This window comes from Macaca thibetana, chromosome X (genome assembly GCF_024542745.1).
Source record: "Macaca thibetana thibetana isolate TM-01 chromosome X, ASM2454274v1, whole genome shotgun sequence".
Lineage (NCBI taxonomy): Eukaryota > Metazoa > Chordata > Mammalia > Primates > Cercopithecidae > Macaca > Macaca thibetana.
The window spans coordinates 66,928,990-66,949,139 of record NC_065598.1 but is presented as its reverse complement, the minus strand read 5'-3'; the positions used below and the strand labels follow the sequence as shown (position 1 = coordinate 66,949,139).

At 48.1% G+C, this 20,150-nt stretch overlaps 2 protein-coding genes across 11 annotated transcripts in view; both read right to left on the bottom strand.

Annotated features, from left to right (window-relative positions):
- The window catches only part of LOC126946196 (60S ribosomal protein L37-like), a 321,281-nt gene extending 305,464 nt beyond the window's left edge, over positions 1–15,817 (bottom strand). Inside the window, exon 1 of the mRNA XM_050776264.1 lies at positions 15,814–15,817. The gene's annotated coding sequence lies outside the window, so the exon portion shown is untranslated. The remainder of the gene's footprint in view (positions 1–15,813) is intronic.
- DLG3 (discs large MAGUK scaffold protein 3) overlaps positions 5,066–20,150 on the bottom strand; it is a 58,656-nt gene continuing 43,571 nt past the window's right edge. For 5 of the 10 annotated variants that reach the window (XM_050776223.1, XM_050776220.1, XM_050776226.1 and 2 more), the window contains 10 exons: positions 18,272–18,448; positions 17,960–18,035; positions 17,080–17,179; positions 13,319–13,360; positions 11,981–12,031; positions 11,276–11,377; positions 10,504–10,676; positions 9,973–10,082; positions 9,561–9,652; positions 5,066–8,382 (listed from right to left, as the gene is read on the bottom strand). In XM_050776223.1, the coding sequence (XP_050632180.1) occupies positions 8,276–8,382; positions 9,561–9,652; positions 9,973–10,082; positions 10,504–10,676; positions 11,276–11,377; positions 11,981–12,031; positions 13,319–13,360; positions 17,080–17,179; positions 17,960–18,035; positions 18,272–18,448 (1,030 nt within the window). In that variant the 3' untranslated portion in view covers positions 5,066–8,275. Of the gene's footprint in view, positions 8,383–9,560; positions 9,653–9,972; positions 10,083–10,503; positions 10,677–11,275; positions 11,378–11,980; positions 12,032–13,318; positions 13,361–15,092; positions 15,139–17,079; positions 17,180–17,959; positions 18,036–18,271; positions 18,449–20,150 lie in introns of all 10 variants that reach the window. The other 5 variants (XM_050776225.1, XM_050776224.1, XM_050776221.1 and 2 more) reach the window with 3 other exon arrangements.

The following is a 20,150-nucleotide window of genomic DNA, read 5'->3' as shown; positions in this document are numbered from 1 at the left end:
ACAGAACAGGTGCTTTAGAATGTTTGCTGTCATTATTCTGCTCTTGCTGTCTGGCAGGGTCACCTGCAACCACTAAATCTTGACATTTCTCTCTTCATTATCTCATTCCCCAGATCGCTATGCACCGCCTCCTGGAAAGGCTTCCGGCCTGTGATTACAGGGCGGCTCCAGTCATGCAGAGAGTTTTTTTTTTTTTTTAGTCCTCTACTCATATTCTTGACTCTGGTTTTTATTCCCCTTTACCTCCGCTATTGTTTATTATTTCTTCTCTAGAATGACCCAATTCACCCTTAGTGACGTGAACTCTAGTAGACCCTGAAGCGTGTGTCTGTCATTTCCTCCTTTGACATTCCTCTACTTAACAGCAGGATCTGTTTACTTTTACCTCCTTATTTTTTTATCCTTTTTTTTTTTTTTTTTTTTTTTTTTTTTGCATTTCTCCCAACCTCTCTGATAAGCCAAAAGGAAGTGGCAGTTTGCAAACCTAGTTTGCGAGCCTTTTTATTTCCTCAAGAAAAGATGAAAGTTGAAAAAGCTTCCATTGATTCTAACAGCCACAAAGCCAGCAATTGCTCCAACTAAAAAACAAACCTGGTTACTCCACTCTGCAGGGCACAGGGGCAGTTTCCACACCTCCTAGTTATGGCTCCCACCTGTGACTATGCTCCGATGTGCCCAGCCCCCACACCACCCTCCCACCCATCTCAAATGCCTCTCAGTGGGAGCCACTGGGGGCACTTCGACTCTACTTAGGAGTGGTTCCATCTTGTGGTTCTTTTGGCGCCTCCATTCCCATATTTCCCTAGCACCATTTCTTTGCCTGACTGAAAGAAGTGATTCTATCACAAAGTTGTCTATCTTGTTCAGCTGTCCTGGAATGCAACCCTTCTGCCCAGCTAGGAAAAGGCCATTTCCCCTGGTCTCAGTCCGTGCATGTCCCAGGAGTTCTTTGCTTCTTCACAGCAGGCACCAAGCCTGTCCGTCTGTGGTGTCTGACTGTGTATAAACCGAATGTGTTCAAGCGCCATGTTCTTTGACAGCTCTGTTTAAACCCTTTATGTCATCTGCATCACCATTTGGATTTTTTAACTGCAAATTCACAAAAAGTGTGAACTGGCTTTTTGTGAGGGATTCAGCATAGCACATGTCCTTTAGAATTCTACTATTTTATCATGATCATTAAGTGTGGGAGCTGGGAGAGGCTTTGGAGATTATTTGTCTAACTTCCTCACGTTTTAGAGTAAGATAGTGAGGCTCAGAAAGGGGAAGTTCATTCATAAATCATTTATCGAGTATCAATCATGTTCAAGGCATGTGCTGTGAGGGATACAAAGATACACTAGATACAATCCCAGCCTTCTAGAAGGTTTTTGACTGGTTGGAGAGTGTATTATTGACAAATTGCTACCCTGCAACAACAGAGTGTGTTCAGTACCAACTGCTAGAGCAGTTCAAAAGGAGGGAAGGGGAAGCTCCTCTGCAGTGATCAGTGACATGATCATGGAAGGTGACATTTGAGCTGGAGCTTGAAGGCTTTCATTAAATAAGAGATGGGGACTGAACGCACTCCAGACAGAGGTCTTGCTCATGGGTAAAAAGTCAGAGTCTAGATTGGTTTGTAGAGAAGTATCAGGAGATAATGCTGGACAAGCAGATTAGGGCCAGTGGAGTGTGAAATACTTCCCTCCCGGACACCCATGTCCCCTCCCCTACCAGGCTGCTCCTGCTTATCTCACAGGTCTCAACCTGAATGGCACCTCCTCAGAGAAGCTGTCCCTGGGCACCTTTTCTAAGTATTAGCCTCTATCATTGCATCCCACGTACTTCCTTCATGGCATTCACTCAAATGTGTACTTATGCATTTAGTCATTTCCTGCTTTGCTGTCCCCCGCCCCCAACTAGATGATAGGTCCCTTGAAAATAGGCTTTATTTGCCATTGTCTTTCCAGCACCAAGCACAATGCTTACCAGCAGGTGCTCACCAAGAAGTAGCTCTTGTCACTATCAGGGTAGGGGCAGTGATAATGACAACAAAGGACTGGATTAAAAAGACATTGCAAATAATCCACACGTTTTGGTAGGAGATCGGATGTGATGACCAGAGTGGGGAGATCAGGGCTTGAACCTGGGTGACTAGGGCAATGGCAGCACTTAGGTGTGGGGGAAGAGAGAGAGTAAAGGGATCAGAGCTGTAGGTGGGAGGAGCCCATGGAAGGGGTGGGGCAGGATGGGAGAGAACTGAAGTCATCAGGGAGAGCAAGCACGTGGCAATTTCCCGTCTAGGTTCTTGGAATTTCATTCTTGGAAGGTAATGGCTGGCCTTTGAGGGCTTCTAGATGCTTGATCAACTTGTGTTGCATAAACGAGTGATGGTTAGTAAAAGAGAGCAGGGTAAGTATAAGGTTCAGCCCTGGGTGAGAAGACAGCAGAGTGAAAAGAAGGGGAAGGAGCAATAAAGGATCAGAAATGGATGAAGAAGATGAAAAAGAGAGGAGTCATAATGATGGAGTGAAATTCCAGAGGAAGCGGCAGTGGCTCAAGAAAGGAAGCTCTCCATAAAGCAAACCAAAATAATTCACACTCGCCACAGGTTTGGACCTGGTCAAATCACTTCCCTCCAAGCTTGAGCCAAAGACCAGTGCAGCTCTTTTCTTTTACTGAGCATCTACTATGTGCCAGATACTGTACTAAGTGCTGGGCGTATAAAGGTGAACAGGACATAGTCTCTGCTCTCAAAGAGGAGTCTAGGAGAGGAAGACAGATGCAAAGAGATGGGGCAAGAAAATGTTCTAAGCAGAGCAAAGTGAGACCTGGGCCTGGTGTGCTGAAGAGCACAGCTGCTACAGCCAGACAGCCTGTTTTGGGCTCATAGCTCTGCTACTTATTAGCTGTGTGCCTTGGTTTCCCCATCTGGGAAACAAGGATAGTAAGAGTACCTGGCCCAGGTGCGGTGGCTCATGCCTGTAATCCCAGCACTTTGAGAGGCTGAGGCGGGAGGATCACTTGAGCCCAGGAGTTCCAGACCAGCCTGGCCAACATGGCGAGGCTCCGTCTCTACTAAAAATACAAAAATTAGCCAGGTGTGGTGGCAGGCGCCTGTAATCCCAGCTACTCAGGAGGCTGAGTCAGAAGAATCGCTTGAACCTGGGAGGCGGATGTTGCCGCAAGCTGACATCGCGCCACTGTAGTCCAGCCTGAGCAACAGAGCAAGACTCTATCTCAAAAAAAAAAACAAACAAAAAACAAAAAAAAAAAAACAAACCAACCACAGTACCTGCCTTCTAGGGCTGTTTTGAGCAACAGGTGAATTAGTATGCGTACAGCACATAGTAAGCAGGAAATAAATGTGAGCTGCTACAGTGATGACCAAAGTCCTTACAGGGTATAATACAGCAATCAGGGTGGGAAGGTCAATTCTACCTACAGGGTGACAGGGAAGAAGAGGTGGTGGTTCAGTAAAGTGAGCACTGAGAGGGGAATTCTTGAACTGAGTCTCGAGATATTAAGAGGAGGCCAGGCGTGGTGGCTCACGCCTGTAATGCCAACACTTTGGGAAGGCGAGAGAGTAGGGGGGTCGTTTGAGCACAGGAGTTGGAGACCAGCCTGGGCAATATAGTGAAACTCCGTTTCCACAGAAAATACAAACATTAGCTGGGCCTGGTGGCACACACCTGGGGTCCCAGCTACTCGTGAGGCTGAGGTGGGAGAATCACTTGAGCCTGGGAGGTAGAGGCTGCAGTGAGCTATGATCACACCACTGCACTCCAGCCTGGGCTACAGATGAGACCCTGTCTCTCTCTCTCTCTCTCTCTCTCTCCATCCCCCGCTCGGTCTCTGAGTCTTCCAGGTTAAGCAAGATGGGGCAGCAGCGAGGGCATTTATGGGCACACAGACCAGGGCTGTGGTGCATTCAGGGAATTCAAATGCCTAGAACAGAAAGGGGCACAGCAGAAGAGACAGGAGAGAAAGCCTGGGGCTGATGGTGGAAGGGCTATGCTAAGGAGCTGAGACTTCAACTTCTCCCTGTGGGTGGCAGGACCCATGGGAGGGGTAGCGCATGAGACAGATGATTCTGTCATCTTGGGCAGGACTGGCCGTAGGCAGACAGGAAGGCCAGAAGACAGAGTATCCTCTCACACATGCGCTTCACTGGGAGAACGCAGGTCTGAAGCCCATTCTCAAACCACCCGCTTTCCATTTCTTCCAAGTGTTAGGTATGTATGCTGAGACTACCAGTGGAAATGGTGGAAGGAAGGAAACACGGGTAGTTCATTCAAGCTAACATGGAAGAAGTCAGTGGGCATCACGTTGTGCACAATGGGAACAGCTCTGCAGATAAAATCTAGTTGGGGCTTGTTAAAGAAGCTTTGCTATTTTCTGGCAAAGAAATGAGGTATCGACACCCTATTCACTGGGGAGGAAGCGAGGTATGCAGGAGCCAGTACTATTTCTTGGAAGTGACAGGGGAAGAGGCTTTTGAGGAAACAAATTTGAGCTTCAGAATGTTATTTGCAATGATGACAAAATGTCCTAGAGGTGCCAAGGAAATGGCTGGATGGATAAAAGGATTAGTGGAATCAGGGCCATGACATCCTAGGTGGGAACAGGGATGAAATACAACTCGGGAATGCTGAGACTGAATGAACACTTCCAAGGCCCAGGTTGAGGTTGTCAGGCTTCCAGGATCGCTTTTGACTTCAGCGCTAATTTGTCAGCTTTGCCTTGAGAAAATTCCCAGCTCTCTCAACACTTTCTCACCTAATTGCAGTGGTTAGTATTAAGCAAAGACTATCCCTGCACTAGCCTTTAGTGCTGGCTTTTCTGCTTGAGCTGGCACCCCTTCTCAGTCCCACTCTTTTTTGCCTGGCCTTGGCCTGCTTAGGATACTTTCCCTCCCCTCTAGTCTCCTCCCAAACCTGCGGCTCAACTCCCACTTGCTTCTGCATCTTTATTAGGGCCGCCCTTGAGCCACTCGACTTCTACACTTGCTGCAGGTAAGGATTTTGTTTTCATTCACTGATTTCTAGAAGCACTTTCAACTGAAGACAAAGCTGGTCGTTTGTGATTGAACAAATATTTTATTTATTCATGGGTAGACCATAGGTTTGATAATACAGTTCTTCCTCTGTTAGAGATGAAGGAGTCAAGGCATGATCAGCTGCAATGTCAGCAACAAAACCAGGAGGAGATAGGGCTGTCTCCTCCCTCAGGACACGGCACAGCACAGCACGGCACAGTGTTAAGGGTGTGTCTCCTTTTGGGGTTTCCAAGTTGCTCTGTATCTTCTCGTGCTGGGGCTGAATGTTCTTCAGCTGTACCTCCACTAGGAGAACATCAGCTGTGAAGACAGAGCCTCAACAGTGTGACCATAGGCCAGATCTTTGTTCTCTTTGCCCTCAGGAGATGAATTTTCTTAAGCTCTCATGGAGCTCTTTGGGGACTCCCTCTTGTTGGGCTGCCTTCTAGCAAATGAGAATATGGGAAAGCAAGCAACCTGCACACCATAAAGCGCCACAAGCAAGAGGACTCACCCTTCCTGTGGCTCAGCCCACACACATTTCAGGTGGCTCATTCATCCAGATGTTGCTCTTGACCTTATGAATTATGACAGCACTTCCTAAGACTCCTCCGCACAAGTTGCAATGGCGCCTGCCACATCAGAACTGCCAGAACTGCCTGCTCTAAGCACCCCTCCCCTCCTCAGAAGGCTATGGGGATGACTGCTGTCCTGCTCTGCAACTGGGCCCATCCCACCCTCATTTTTGGAAACACTGGTAGCTGGCAGGCCACTTTCTCTGGCCATTTTTCTCACCCAGTTCTCTGCTACTAAATCAGGCCCCTGCTTTCTCTAACACACACCTTTGCTATAGCAGGCCTCTCCCACCTTGTGTACCTCTTGGGAAAATGTCAGCATTTTGCCACCACTGATGTGGACTCCCATCTAGTTGGTGCTGTTTGAAGCAGTGTCTGGGGCTGGGGTGGAAGACCAAGCACACACCTTTCACAAAGGGCCTGTCACCACCGCAGGGAGCTGTACCGATCCCCAGGACGGCCCAGCTCAGCTAGCTCATCATCACTAAGGAGAAAGCCCTCTGGCCCCCAAAAGTTTGGGATGTTCTTCCCACTACTTTGCCCATGCCCTCCCTTGTCAACTACTTCAAGAAGGTCTCTGAGCCACAGTTCATTGCAACTATCGTTTATTAAAAAATATATGTCTCCTTGGAAGGAACACTGATAAACCAACTAGTGTCATGCTTACTTTGAATCTCTGTTTCTCTTCCCTGGGAGGGGGGGAGGGCTGAGCATGGCTGAGACTTCGCCACATAGTTAACAACAGAGAATCAACCTCTCTGCTCAACCCTCCTCACCAGAGTCACAGTCAGCTGTCACTTTATCCTTCTTTGCCTTCAAGTCAGTGTACTGCCCAGGGAAAGCCACTGCCCTTTCCTTATCCTCATCCTGGGTCCCATGCTTTATACAGTTAGCCTCATTCTGCTGGTTGGACAACTATTAACAGAGTTCCCGGATTTGGCTGGTAGTGCTTAAAGCATCCTCAACATTGCCTTGCTGACACCAGCCCTAACCCAGCGGGCTAGGAAACAAATGCCTCAACCCTAGGGCCAAGCACTTCTCTGTTCTCCCCTGCATCGTCCCTCCAGTATGGAGGCGAGGGAGGCACGTTGGCTTCAAAGGAGCACAGTGGGGTGGGGGAAGACCTGAACCACACCTGCTGCCTGCACTTGTGGTGGTGAAGATTCCCTTGACCACAGTCACTGCCATCAGACTCTGGGAAAAAGCAACAAGGTTTCACAGCTCACCAGCAAGCGAATCTTAGCTCTACAGCTCAAATGTACAGCATAAAGTCTACTTTCCTCTTGAAGAAACCATAAGCTACCAGCTGTTGGGGAGGGGCTGGAGCAGAGCATATGAAGCAGCTGCAAAAAAAAAACCAAATCAAACTCACGACGCGGCTGGCCAAGCAAGCCAAGTGCTGTCCCGCCATCCCAGCACAGAACTGGAAGGCAAATGACTCCCTGTCCCTATTGGTGGAACCCAGAAAGGAACCTCAGTGGAGTCCTGCGTGTCCTCCTCTCAGCCCAGCCCCTGCTCTCCCTTCTGCTGACAGGACAACCAGGCCTGTGTCACCTACTCCATCACAAGGCCTGGCTCCTTCAGGACCTCATAAGCCTTTAGAACCTTGGCAAACTGGATTCTATGCATTCACTTAAACAGTAAAAGTAAAATTTGCAATAATGAAAAGGCTGACACAGTAGCACAACATGGTTTTGGTTTAACAGCAGCTTAAAAAGGAACAAAAAGGAAACCTCTCATGCAGACACATCAGGTGGCATAAAACAATAGGCAATTCCACGCGGAGCATCATTAGCCATTCTCTCTGTCCACACACAGGACTGGCTGCACCTCAGGGGCAGCAGCTGCTTTCAGGTCAAGTCTCTAACCCTCTCACCCCAGGCAAAAGCCCTTTCTCTCAGGCCTCAGGCTGACCCCTCCTAGCTCTCAAGAGAATGACCAAATGCGAGTGCCCTTAGTGCAGCACTTGCTACCATCTTCAATCCCTTCCCAACCAGCTGGGATAGAAGATGCCATCTGATTGGAATATGAAAATTAAAGCATTTCTCTAATAACATAGTACCATTGATGAAGTCTCCATAGATTTTCTAACCCAAATGTGTGTGAATATATATATATATTATATGAGAGTGTATAATATATATATATAATAATTTCTATATATTTTATATAAATTACATATATATATCTATATATAAATAAGATACTTTCTGTCGCCATTACGTTGCACCATTCAGAGCTGCAAGACAGCAGTACAGATAGGGAGAAATGCCCAGGAGCATCTCATCATGTGGTGCATTTAGCTCACTTCACAAGCCGTGCAGCTGTCCAGAGTCTGTCTTTCCATCAGTCCTCCTCTTTTCTCTTCACTTCTGCTTGGTTTTTATGAAAACAATGGCTCTGATGGATTTTGCACCTGTGCTAGCGCTTGGGAAAGGTCCATGCAGGAATGGGCACAGTCACATGATGAATGAGATGGCATCATCCCAAAAAATAAACTGAAACAAACAAAAAAATTTAAAAAAAAGAACAGGACTAGAAAACTCAATTTTTTTTTGACATATCTAAAAAAGGGGACAAGAACAGTAGCATTTGTTCTCCCCATGGGGACAGGAATGAAGAGGGAGGAGGGAAGAGGGACTTGATTTCTTCTGTTCACAAGAGAATGGTTGGAGGGGATTCTTCAGAGTTTTTCAGGGGATGGGACCCAAATGTAGTGCCCAGACTGGTCCTCAATGATTTGTTTGATTTTGTTATAAATCTCTTCCAGTGAGTCACCCTGTACAATGGCTAAAGTGAAGAGGAAAACAAAATTATTACTGTGGTCCACAGCACATCCCCCAAACCCAGCAATCCTGCCTCTCCCAACAATCCTACAAGTCCCCCCTCCACACCCCCAACCCCTCACATGAAGGACATGTTCCCAGGAGTATGGGTTTGGGCTTGGGTTCACTGGCTGGCTGCCTGTGTGTTCAGGGCAGTAAGGGCAACCAACTAGGTGCCCCAAGCCCAGGGCTTGAAGTCAACTCACTGAGACAGTGAGACTAAGTAGTAATGACCAGAAAAATGTGTTTATTCAAAAGATGTTTATTGAGCACCCACTATGTGCCGGACCTTGCAGTTCATGTTGCTCTTGGGTGCCATAAGGCCAGCAGCTTGTTATTCTAAAGCAGCCTTACTAAAAGATTTGGAAAACTGCAGTTCTTCACAGAAAGAGCTGAAAGCCACAATTTCTGGCAAGAGGCAGTGCTCCTGGGCCCATCACATCTGCTATATGTCAGAGGTCAGCCCAGCAAACAAGGACATGGATGCTGATGGTAAAGGGAGCTCTGAAGACCCAAGGTGTGTGAGGACATTTATGAATTCTTTACGCAGTTAACCTAGTGTCACCACCAGCTAGAATGGATTCAGCACTGCCTTGCATGCATATATGTATACATCACTGTACTTCAAAAGGTGAAGAACGTTATTACATAGAAACCTTCCCAATGTTTCAGGAACTGACCTTCTAAAGTAGATGATCACACACACACACACACACACACACACAGAGACAGGCACCCCAACAGACAACTTGAACACCACACTGAGGAATCATCATCATCAACAAACGTTTATTCAGCACCTAAACATGCAAAGCAAAGTACTGGGGGAGGGGGAGGGGAGCTGAAACGGAGGGAGACAGAGTAATACAGGGAGACCACAATCTAGTAAGGACAAGACAAAATGAACAAACCAACAATTCAAGGAAGCATTTGGTGAGTGGTTTATGCTATAAACTGGCTGAGCTGCTATGGCTGGACACGGGGAACTTGAGTGCTTTGGAAAGGTTTGTGCTCAAAAGCTTAAAAGCAACTGGAAACTCCGTGCAAGGTTTCTACATTCTGTCTACACCTCTTTGAGACACTTATAGAAACAGGTACCTGGCTAGTCCCCCAGAACCCCCCGCAGGGCAGCAGGAGTCTTACCCGTAAAGTACTCTCCAAACTCCTGCTCCAGTTTCATGGCTTTGTCATAGATCTTATTTGCTTGTTCATATGTCTGCCTTCGGTTCATTTCCCTGCCAAAGACAGAAGAAAAATAGTTCCGAACCAGATCTTATGTTCTGATTAACCATAAAGGATTATTCCAGGATCCCTCAAAATCTGCTAAGCTGCCCTCTCAGAGCAGCAGTGGCCCATGGCTAACTCCTCAAACCTTCTGTGTTCAAAAGTCCAACCGAGAACATATGCACAAGCCCTCAAAACAAGAGCGCCCAGTGACCAGAGCTGGGGCACAGAGTTTCTTTCAAGTTTCTGCCCAGCAAATCACTTTCTTCTCCATTTCCCTTCCAGACCCGATCTTAGCTTGGTGTGTCTGAGTTCTCAGTTAAACACTTACATAAGGGCTTCAATGGACTTGGGCTTGATGAAAATGGCAATGGGGTAAAGTTGTGCTTGCTGCAGTCTCTTGATAGCATTGCCGGAAACATCTAAGATGCAGTGCTTGCCCTGAAAAAGCAGAGATTGTATCAGCCCAGCCACTCCCTATTCACTGAGCCCCAAGCAGAAATCCAGTGACATTCTAAACATCCACCTTGGCTGGGGGTGGGGTTGAGGGGAGGGGCACCAGGGCCACCCAAAGTGGCCTAAAACACTGGATCCCTGAAGTAGACAGGCCCCACTTTTTGCTCCTATTACCCAGAAAAGGCCACATCTGTCCAGGGTCCCCTATTCCCTGTTGGGTGATGCTCTGGGGTGAGTTGTATGAAGGAGACAGATAGCTTCGTCAAGGGACTGGGAGTATGCAGAGGTGCTATGGCTTTGGTCAGCAGCACTGTTGGGCAGCTCCTGTGTTGGAAGGATAAGGATCCAAGTGGAACCTTGGCGTGAGCATTGGCCTTCCCTTTGAGGCCATCTCCTCTACACTTACCCTCTCTGCAACTGCCCGCACTGACTGGATGCTGGTCCCATAGAGGTTATCATTAAATTGGCCTGCTTCAATGAACTTGTTGTCCTGAATATCTTTCTCCATTTGTTCACGCGACACCACAAAGTGGTAGTCTTGTCCATCCACCTCATTATCACGTCGAGGTCGGGTAGTATCTGAAGGAAGAAAGGAAATGCTTTGTAGCCCAGGGGCAATGATCCACCCCAAGTCAAAAAATACTGAGTGGTCCATTCTCATCTGGGTGGGTCACTGGGCCACTCCATTTTTTTTTTTTTTTTTCCAAATAAGTGGGAGAAAACAAGCAGTTGGGAAACAGTTTGTCTGGCCTACTTCTCTTCCAATCTCCAGGTCTCACACAGGGGGCTATTTGCTTTAGCTTAAACTGGACCAGAAAGGTGAGCTAAGGCATGGCAGAGGGTGCCAAACTTGGTAGAGGAGACAGTGAACCTAACAAACTGTTCATGGAGTCACATCAACACCACTTTGGCTGGGCCTCCCTATTTATCCAACCATTCCCAACCATCACCACTGAAACTTCCCCTCAAGAGAGTGAGCAGCCAAGCCTGATGGCTTAATCTCTCCAACCCCATCAGCTTTTGGGGAATATATTGCCACCTACTCTTTTCCAGGGTGTCAAATGTACCCTGTCCTCAAATAGCCCTAGAATCTGATCCCAGACCTTTTCCATAAAACATTACAGGAACTATTCCCAGGGCACCAAGCCTCAATCCTCTGGGCCTTCCTGGACTCTTACGTGGCACACAGGATCCAAATTTATGTGGAAATTCGGAGATCAGGTCATCATTGACTCGGTCCTTCATTGGGCCCAGGATGATCACAGGCCTTGCATAGTGAACTAGAGAGGGAGAGCATCGAGACAGTGAACAGAGGCCCCCACCAGACAGCCTGTCCTACCCCTGAGTCTGGCTAGAACACAGAGGCTCTGGAGCAGAGACTCAGACAGGGTAAAGCATCTTCGGCCATTGTCTGGCTTTTAAACAGAAAGACATCAAAGAGCCTTTAATTTGAGAATATCTAAGTTCAAGGCAAGTCTGAAACCGGAAGCTGCTCCCCTTCTAACACAGTCAGAAAGAATCTCTGCACTGACACCAGTAACTGAGCAAGGTTTTTGCAGAGCAGCCACTGAAGGGAAGAACCTGGACCTCTCTTTTAGTAGTGGCTACATCTACTGAAATGGACCTTCCTTGTAAATTTGCCCCCTCCTTTGGAAGGTGTCCTGGCAGCAGGCAAAGGCACGGAGAGAAGTGCACACTGGATGCACCCCCTTCCCTATGACACTAGGAAGAAGCAGAAGAGAAGAAGGAGTCCATGGGCTGGATGTGCCATGAGTCGAGCCTTCCTCCTCCTCCAGGTCCCTCCCTCTGCTGCCATAGCCACCCACTGTATTGAGCCCCACGACCAGACCAGCACAAAGACAAGGCTCTCAGAGGGGGCTTACTTTCTTGTCGTGTCACTGGCTCATATGACAAAATAGCATCCTCTTGTCCTTCTGCAACAAAAAAGGGAGATAGGTTAGCACCATATGATCTGCCTCCTTCTGTACAACACTCCCCGCACCCCTCCCCTGCCAGGACGCAGCCTTATTGGGTGGTCCTTTCTACCACCTGTGATCCTTTCTGTTTTCTGCTGGTGAGAAAGCACAGGAAACCCTTCACTGGCTCTGAGACAGGAGTCAGCAGTTATCTTGTTCAGTGAAATATCACTGGGCAAGGGGCCAAGGCCCAGAAGCCATGAAGCCTCCACCCCAAACCACCCCAATTTCTGAGGAACTCTTCTTGTAGGTAACAAGTCAGCTGTGTGCAGTAGCCCCCTCCTTCTAGTAAGAATGACAGGGACGCTTCGACTGGTTGAGATGCTTGCCTGAGTCCCCTTCATCTACATGCAGGGGAGTTAGGGCACACACCCAGGTCCCCAAAGCTGCGGCCTAACTTTGCCCTTTTAAAGGTCTACCGACCCACCTCCTGCATTGGAAGCAGCATCCAGAAAAGTGGCACATGGCTCTGCTAAGGTCCCCAGTGCCCTTTAAGAGCAATGCTGAGCCTGCTGTCTCTTTCTGGTGGAGCTCCATGTTGAGGTTTTCCTAAAACAGTCATTAAGCCACTTGGTGCTGGGTGCCTGGAGGTCCCAAAGTGGCTGATGGCAGTCCCAGGAAAGACAGTGATATTTGCATCAAGGCACACAATGCTTGCTAAAAGGCTTCTTCTGAGCCTAAGACTCCTGGGCAGATTTTACAAGGCTTCTAGCCACCATAGCTCCTGAAAGACCAGTGCTCCCAAAGTTCATGAGGTTTGAATTATGGTTTCTCTGGTCTGGTCACAGGATCTCCCAAGGAGAACTTGGCAATTACCTGATCCTTTAACTGGCCCCAAAGGCAAAGAGGTCCTACTGACCTGGAAAGGCAGATTTAGAGCAGTGTCCTATAGGAGCCATTTTTCTTTTGGTCTCTGAGCAAATCTACAAATCTGGCAGCACCTATGGCCCACAGTAGCCATGGCAGCGATTTACTCTTTGGCAGTTTACCCTTTCCAGTGCCTGGGATGCTTTTAAGTCAGGTCCTGGCCAGAACTATAGGGCTTATACTCTCCTTTAACCCATGGGGTGAACCCCAACCCATAAGGAGAATGAACTGGCCACAGCATTTCCAGGATCTCAAAGTGTACATGGCTAAAAGAAGCACCAGCCTCTGAGCAGCAATGGCAGCTGAGCGACACTGGAATGAGGATGGCTGGGATACACGGTGGAGCTACATGACATGGAAGGAATGACACACACTTACTGGAACTGCTTTCGCTGTCACTGGTGTTGGATGTCACTCCCTCTGCAAGCCAACAAGAAAGAGACTCCAATTCAGAACACACCACTGAGAGGTCACATGCAGCACAAAACTCAAATTCTCCAGGAGCGAGACACTGAGCTGCCAACTGAGTCAGGCCACAGGAGGCCTGCCACATCCAGGCTACCAACTGGGAGGCACAGCTCCAATCCTGAGCCCCTGGCCCTCTCGTACTTGTCCCCGGAGCCCTCTTGGTCTGCCAAGTCCCTCCCTATGTGCTACAAGTCATACTTCCTTCAGCAGCATCCTCTTCACCTGAATCAAACAAATTGACCTGGATGGTTTCCAAGTCCTATTTCAAAATGCATCGTCCAAGGCTAACAACAGGAAAGAAAAGGCAGTGACAGGAGCAAAGAGAAGTCCAGGGACCAGTCTGCTCATGGGTGTCCCCCGCCCGACAGAGTCCCCGAAGTACAGAACCATGTGGCACTCCACAACTAAGAGGCCAAACACTGGATGGGTTAAGCAGACACCAGGCAGCGCTGCCCTGACCATTCGGTGGGATCCCCAGCCTTCCTGCCACCACTCCAAAGCAGGAGAGCTTGGCTTCAGTGGTGAGAGGGGAAGCACTTCCATCCACCACCAGACACATGTCAAAACACAGACAACAAAACCAACAAAAACACCTTGAGGACAAGACAGCCCTCCTGTCTCACACAGCTGGGATCTGCCCATCTCTTAGCGGTGAGGGAAAAGAACGCTCAAGCGGAGGAGCAGCGCTCACAGGAGGCACAAACAAAGCCCACCCATCCAAGATGACACGCGAATGAAGATGAGACATGGACACACCAAACTATGGAGAGAGATGCTGCTCATTTCAGCCAAGACCACACTGTTCCAGACCATGATATGCTGTGGCCCCCCCCAGAAAGGACTGGCTGAGTTGCCACACATGGCTAGTTCCTGAACAATCCCCATAGGCAACTCCTTTGCCTTTGGCCTTTATTATTTATTGAAGGAGAGTATATGCTGACAGAACCCATTCGGCAAGGCTGCATGTCTGTGCACCCTTGCACACAGCAGGATGGCCGCTAAGCCTCATCATCTAGGTCTTTTTCATTTTCCACTCTAGGATTCTTTTCCAGAAAGGAAAATGAGGTCAGAGTTTTCCTGAGATAAAGCACTAACTATATATGGTCCATAAATGGTGCCGAGGCCCCTAGCAGACCAGCTCAACCCCTTACAGGTGCTCTGTGGGAAGCCCACTGGCGCTGTTTGCTGAGGCCCTGGATCTGCTGGGACATCCCAGATGCAGGTTGGGAAAAGGGGGTCACAGTACCCTTGCCCCTAGTTAGAGGGACTGTAAGAGCTGCAATTCCTACACCCAATTCTTTAGCGTGGTATCACTGGAAGAAGAATCCAACCAGCAGGACCCCTCCCTTCGACAATAGGCTAGAGATTAGCTGAGTGGTTACCTTGGAGAAACATTTCAAGCCCATTTCACTTCTAAGGTGGGACGCCAAGCTCACGCCCTGCCACTTTGAGTAGCAAAAGGTAAACAAAGGCATGAATGATAGGGACTTATTTGGGTACTAGGGATCCAGAGCAAACATGTAACATTTGGAGCCACACGCACTTCTTCCTGCTGTGATGTCAGAGTGCTCACAAACACTGCCCTCCTCTCACCCTTGACCCTCACCCATGTCCCCAATAGCCCCACCCCCACTATCTCCATTCATGCCACAAATACAGTGAACGGTGTGTAAGTTGGACTTACTCAGGTTCTTTGCTCCATAATAATCGTCACTTAACCCCGGGAAGTCCTGATTTCACAGACAGCAAGGGCGGAGAGAAGACGAGGGGGAGAAGAAGAAGGGGGAAGGGGAAGGGATGGGAGGGAATGGAAGAGAGGGAGAGATTTGGGGAGAAGAGAAAAAATAGAGAAAAAGACAAGGGGGGAGGAAGAATACAGAGGCAGGTGAGCACTAGTGACAGAATTATGAAACACCATGAAGACCTAGCACTATAGTGAGGCCAGGAACTTTGCCACAGAAAGAACATCCCAGGGCAGATAAGACATCAAGACTTCATGCTGCCCAATTCGTTGCCAGAGGGCCTTGGAGTAGACTAGCTTTCTGAGGTGTCTACGGCTGTAGGCCAATGGGACAGGACAGGTGACACTCCAAGGCTTAGAGGACCTGCTTTGACCAAATTTTGGTTGTGGAGCCCAGGTCTCTGTTTGGCCCTGAAATCACCATTTCCCTCCGCAGTGCGTGAAAGAGCAAATGCCCACGTGTGCCAGGTAGGCAGACAGAATTCCCATTACCTCAAGAAGCTTTCGCTCAATACTGATTCACTCTGTTCAAACCCTTCAGGAAAAGTTTCGCATGGTGTGGGGTGTGGCCTCCAAAGCTGCCCTGAGCCAGGCAGACCTTGGGGGATGAGCTCAGCTTCTGGAGAAGCACTAGGCACTTTCAACTCTGTCGTCCAACAGATACCCCCACCTCGCCCACCAGGCGGGACCACTGAGCAATGAACACCCCCCCAAGGCTGGGCTTGGCATGGAGGGACTCTGGGACACTGGGGCTTATCTGATGAAATTATGGTGACATCACCTCAGGCCTCTGACTCGGACTGTCTCCTAACTGCTCATGAGCAGAGCCACCTCATCTATGGCTTCTCATTGAACTACTCCAGGACGATGAGCTGTGGCTGCCATCTGGATGAGGGCACCCTTTTGTCCACCAGGTACCACCCAGATAGCAACGACTTACACATACCATGACCGTGGACCAGGCTGGCCTGACAGAAGGACATTTCCTATCAGAACCAGTCAGTCTCCTGCCAGCCCCAATAGCCCAAGACCCCAAGATCCCTCCATGTAAGTCAGAGGAGTCACTGGTAAATGACAGATGTTTACCACTCATGATGAGACAAATGAGAAAACATTTTTCAAGCCAGACCTGGTGTTTAAGGTTAGGGTTGGAGCAGTTAATTGCTGAGGCACATGGTAGAGCAAGAAGATTTATCAGGATTAAATTTCTTCTTCAGTTGAATTTAACTCAGTGTGACTGCCCTTCCTACCAAACCAACTTTGTGCTTTTCAACAGATCTTTATTTGAACAATGTGGAGCAACACTCCTTCCATGTCAATTCATTTAAGCAGGAAGGATTCTCCTGGGAAAACTGGCTCTGTAGGCACTCTAGGATGACAGCAAGTCTGCTGAGAGTTGTGTGGATATCCTGTATGCTTATGCACGTGCCTGGGATTCCGGAAGTAGCCCCAACTCCAGGGATCCTGGGAAGAAAAGGCTCTTCTCTTGACATACATGAGTGAAGTTAAGGGAAAGAAAACACAAGAGGAAGAAACCAGGAGAGCAACACTGAGTCCCTAGACCTCGTTCTCTTGAAAAACCATTTTCCTGACCCTGACACTCTAGCTGAAAAACCGTTCCTCACCACCACAGCAGAGCTCTGTCTGGCACTTCCATTGCTAGTGCCAAGCACTTCCTGGGACCCTGGGACCAGTCCCACCTCAGTGCCTTCAACATTCATTCTAACTGAGGAGCAGGACAAATAAAACCCAACATCTTCTTATGTAGACCAATTTCTGCCCTGACTCTGTAGATAAGCAGGTGCACGCGCACACAGGCATGCACAGGGCCACACGTGGCCCTGCCCAGGCTTCTCCTGAGGGAAGGGCAACTGACGATGAGAAGACGGGGCTGCAGACGGCCTGCTCTCTGGACTCTGCTGCTACTTACGTTCCTGTATGCTGCTCTCCTGGGCCATGTTTTCTTTGCTCTTGTAAAATGGAAACTTTCGAGAGAGGCGGAAACTCTTTTTACGTTTCTTTTTGATCGACTGTGAAAGAACATGAAGATGGAGGGGAAGGACAGAAGAAAAAAAAACAGAACAATGGATTTTAAAGCATGCAAGAAAAACTAAAATGGAGACAACGGTGAGCTAAATAAAAGACCATCTCTCACAAATGGAGTCTATGAGATTAAATGAAAGTTGATGTAAGAGGAAAATTATGTTTACAAGAAAATGTTGTAGGGATGTTAGAGGTTTCTACCTAACCCAGACTCATAACACTCACTGTACTTCCTAAAGAACAAAGGTCACTGTAGCCTCCTGGACACATGCCCTAAGGTACCACTGATATACACAGAGTCATCTACTCCACGTCTCTCTTCCCTCTACTGCTCCAGAAGTTCTTTGGCCTGTGAAGCTCATAGAAAAAAAGGGGTGAATAGAGAGCCCCCCTGCCTCAGGTGGTCTGAAGGGAGGTGGGAGCTCTGGGACTGGGCTTCTTGGCTGGATGCTCTGACAGGATCTATAGCCAGGGAGACACCCATGAGTGGCTTCATTTTCCCCAAGCAAGTCAGCCTTCCAGACAGTCCAACTCCAACACATCTTCAAGAGCCAGTACCCAGGGGGAAGGAGCACAGACTAGCTGTGGACTTTAAGAGCTCCCTCTCTGCTTTCTGAAAAGCAGTCAATGTTCTGACAGGACAGAGCCAGCCCCCGGAAAAAGAGATTTTCTTTTGTGTCCCCCAGTTCTCCTACACATCAGACTAAATTCCAAGCTTCTCGCCCCTCTTTACCTACTGGCTGATTTCCTTAGGAATCCCCACTTACCCTGTTAGACTCAATCATCCCCGTCCTGGCATGGAACTTCACAGTTTTCAATCGAGCTCTTTCTTTCTTTTCTACCCTGTTTTGGAATCAGAAAGAAGTCCTGTTACTGCCAGTAAATGGTCCAGCAGTGGGTTGCAGCAGGCACAGCAGCCATTTTTTTGGCTCACTGAGTAAAAACTATGTTGAGTACCGACTCTACCAAAAAGGAAGCAAGGCACAAATGTTGCTCTCAAGCAACTTCTAATAGGAAAACAAGAAAGAAATACCAGCAAGAGGGCAGGAAAGGCCTTGCTCATGATCATGATGACTCACCTCTTCTTACTGGGGATCACACCGATCTGCTCACTTTCTCCGTGTGGGGTCACCAGCCTTGCCTGCCACCACTCATCATCAGAGGCATTAATGACATGAAGAATGTCACCATAAGAGAAGCTGAGCCCCTGGCTTGGCAGGCAGCTGTCCCGAGTCCGATCATAGTCAAACAGGGCCCTGAAAGGCACAGTGAAAGATGAAGTGATCATCCAACCCTAAATGCCAAGACACTGGCACCTTGAAAAGATGGAAGGCCAACCCAAACAGCACAGACATAGCAGCCTCACAGCATACTAGAAGGATGTCTCCAGGAGACCACATCCTTCTTTCTGTGCCAAAGTGGTAAATATGCACTCCCTTTCAAAGAAACATCTCATTCTCCCAATAAGAAGCATAAGAGAAAATATTTTACAAACCCCATTTCCTCTTGGCTTCTGGATGCAAGACAAAAGTTCAAAGTAGAACTCATTCAACAGCCCTCTCCCTCACCTACATCCTAGGAAACTAGCTCTAGCAGGGAGCTTTCTCAGTTCACAAACATATCTTCAAAAAGTAGCTAAAGACAGGACAAAAAAATGTTAACTACAGTCCCAAACAATGACTGGTAAACACTGCTGAAACACTAAAGAAAGGGCCCTATGTCCTCGGGAGTCCAAAGAAAAAGCTAAGGCTGACGCTGACCCACACAATGGTAGGGTTGAAAAGAACCAATGGGACCCTAGAAGTGCAGTCTCTTTCTCTTACATATGGGGAAACAGAGGCTCAGTGAGGAAAAATAGTTTGACCTAGATCACATATCTAACCAACCTGGGACAAAACCCAAGTCTTCTGACAAGACATGCTGTTGTGACATGCTATAAATGATGCAGAGTAAAGAAGTAAAAGGGAAGGTGGGAGAAGGTGGGGAGGGAGCTATACAATCCAGGTTTATGGAAAAGGACACCAGCTTGGCTGCTGCTAGAAGTCCTAGGAAATGGTATTGGAAATAAAGGTCTGAGGCAAATTTTGGAAGCCCTTGAATAGACATGATTTAGCAGCCCCTGGAAATCTGAGAGGAGTGACACATCAAAAGAGCCTTACGAGGTCGGGTGCAGAGGCTCATGCCATTATACTTTGGGAGTCTGAGGCGGGTGGATCACCTGTGGTCAGGAGTTCAAGAGCAGCCTGGCCAATATGGTGAAACCCCATCTCTACTAAAAATACAAAAATTAGCTGGGTGTGGTGGCACACGCCTGTAGTTCCAGCTACTCAGGAGGCTGAGGCAGGAGAATCACTTGAACCTGGGAGGTGGAGGTTGCAGTGAGCCGAGATTATGCCACTGCACTCCAGTCTGGGTAACAGAGCGAGACTCTGTCTCCAAAAAAAAAAAGTTTCTACTTTTCACATCCAGTGGAACCTGTCTTTATATAGAGTCACCACAAATGGGTGATTTCAGTAAGAAGTTTGTGTTTTTCTATCTGCAATCTAGGCTGTCTTCTTCATATTCTCTTAATAGAGGTGTTTTCACACCTTTGCACACACAGCCCAAAATCTAGTTCCAAGACTTCGACTTCTACCTGCAATACTGTGGCCTTTGGCTCAGTTGGAAGTTGCAAGTAAAACACACTATCTTACCATATGCAAGCCCAAATGAGATAGGATGTAGTAAAACCATGAAGAGTGAAATACCCACCTACTGCTTAAAGTTCTTGAAACAGAGTTCTTAAAAATCAGTGTCAGATGATTTGAAAATGAAAATACCCAAACTCTAACAAAAAGCCCTTTTTTTCCCCTCAGTTTACACACTCAAAGCAGTCAGGAGAATGGCAGAGGCAGCAGACAAGGAGGTGCTGTCCAAGAGGTGCATTCTGGGCTATGTGTGACAGAATCAAAACTGAAT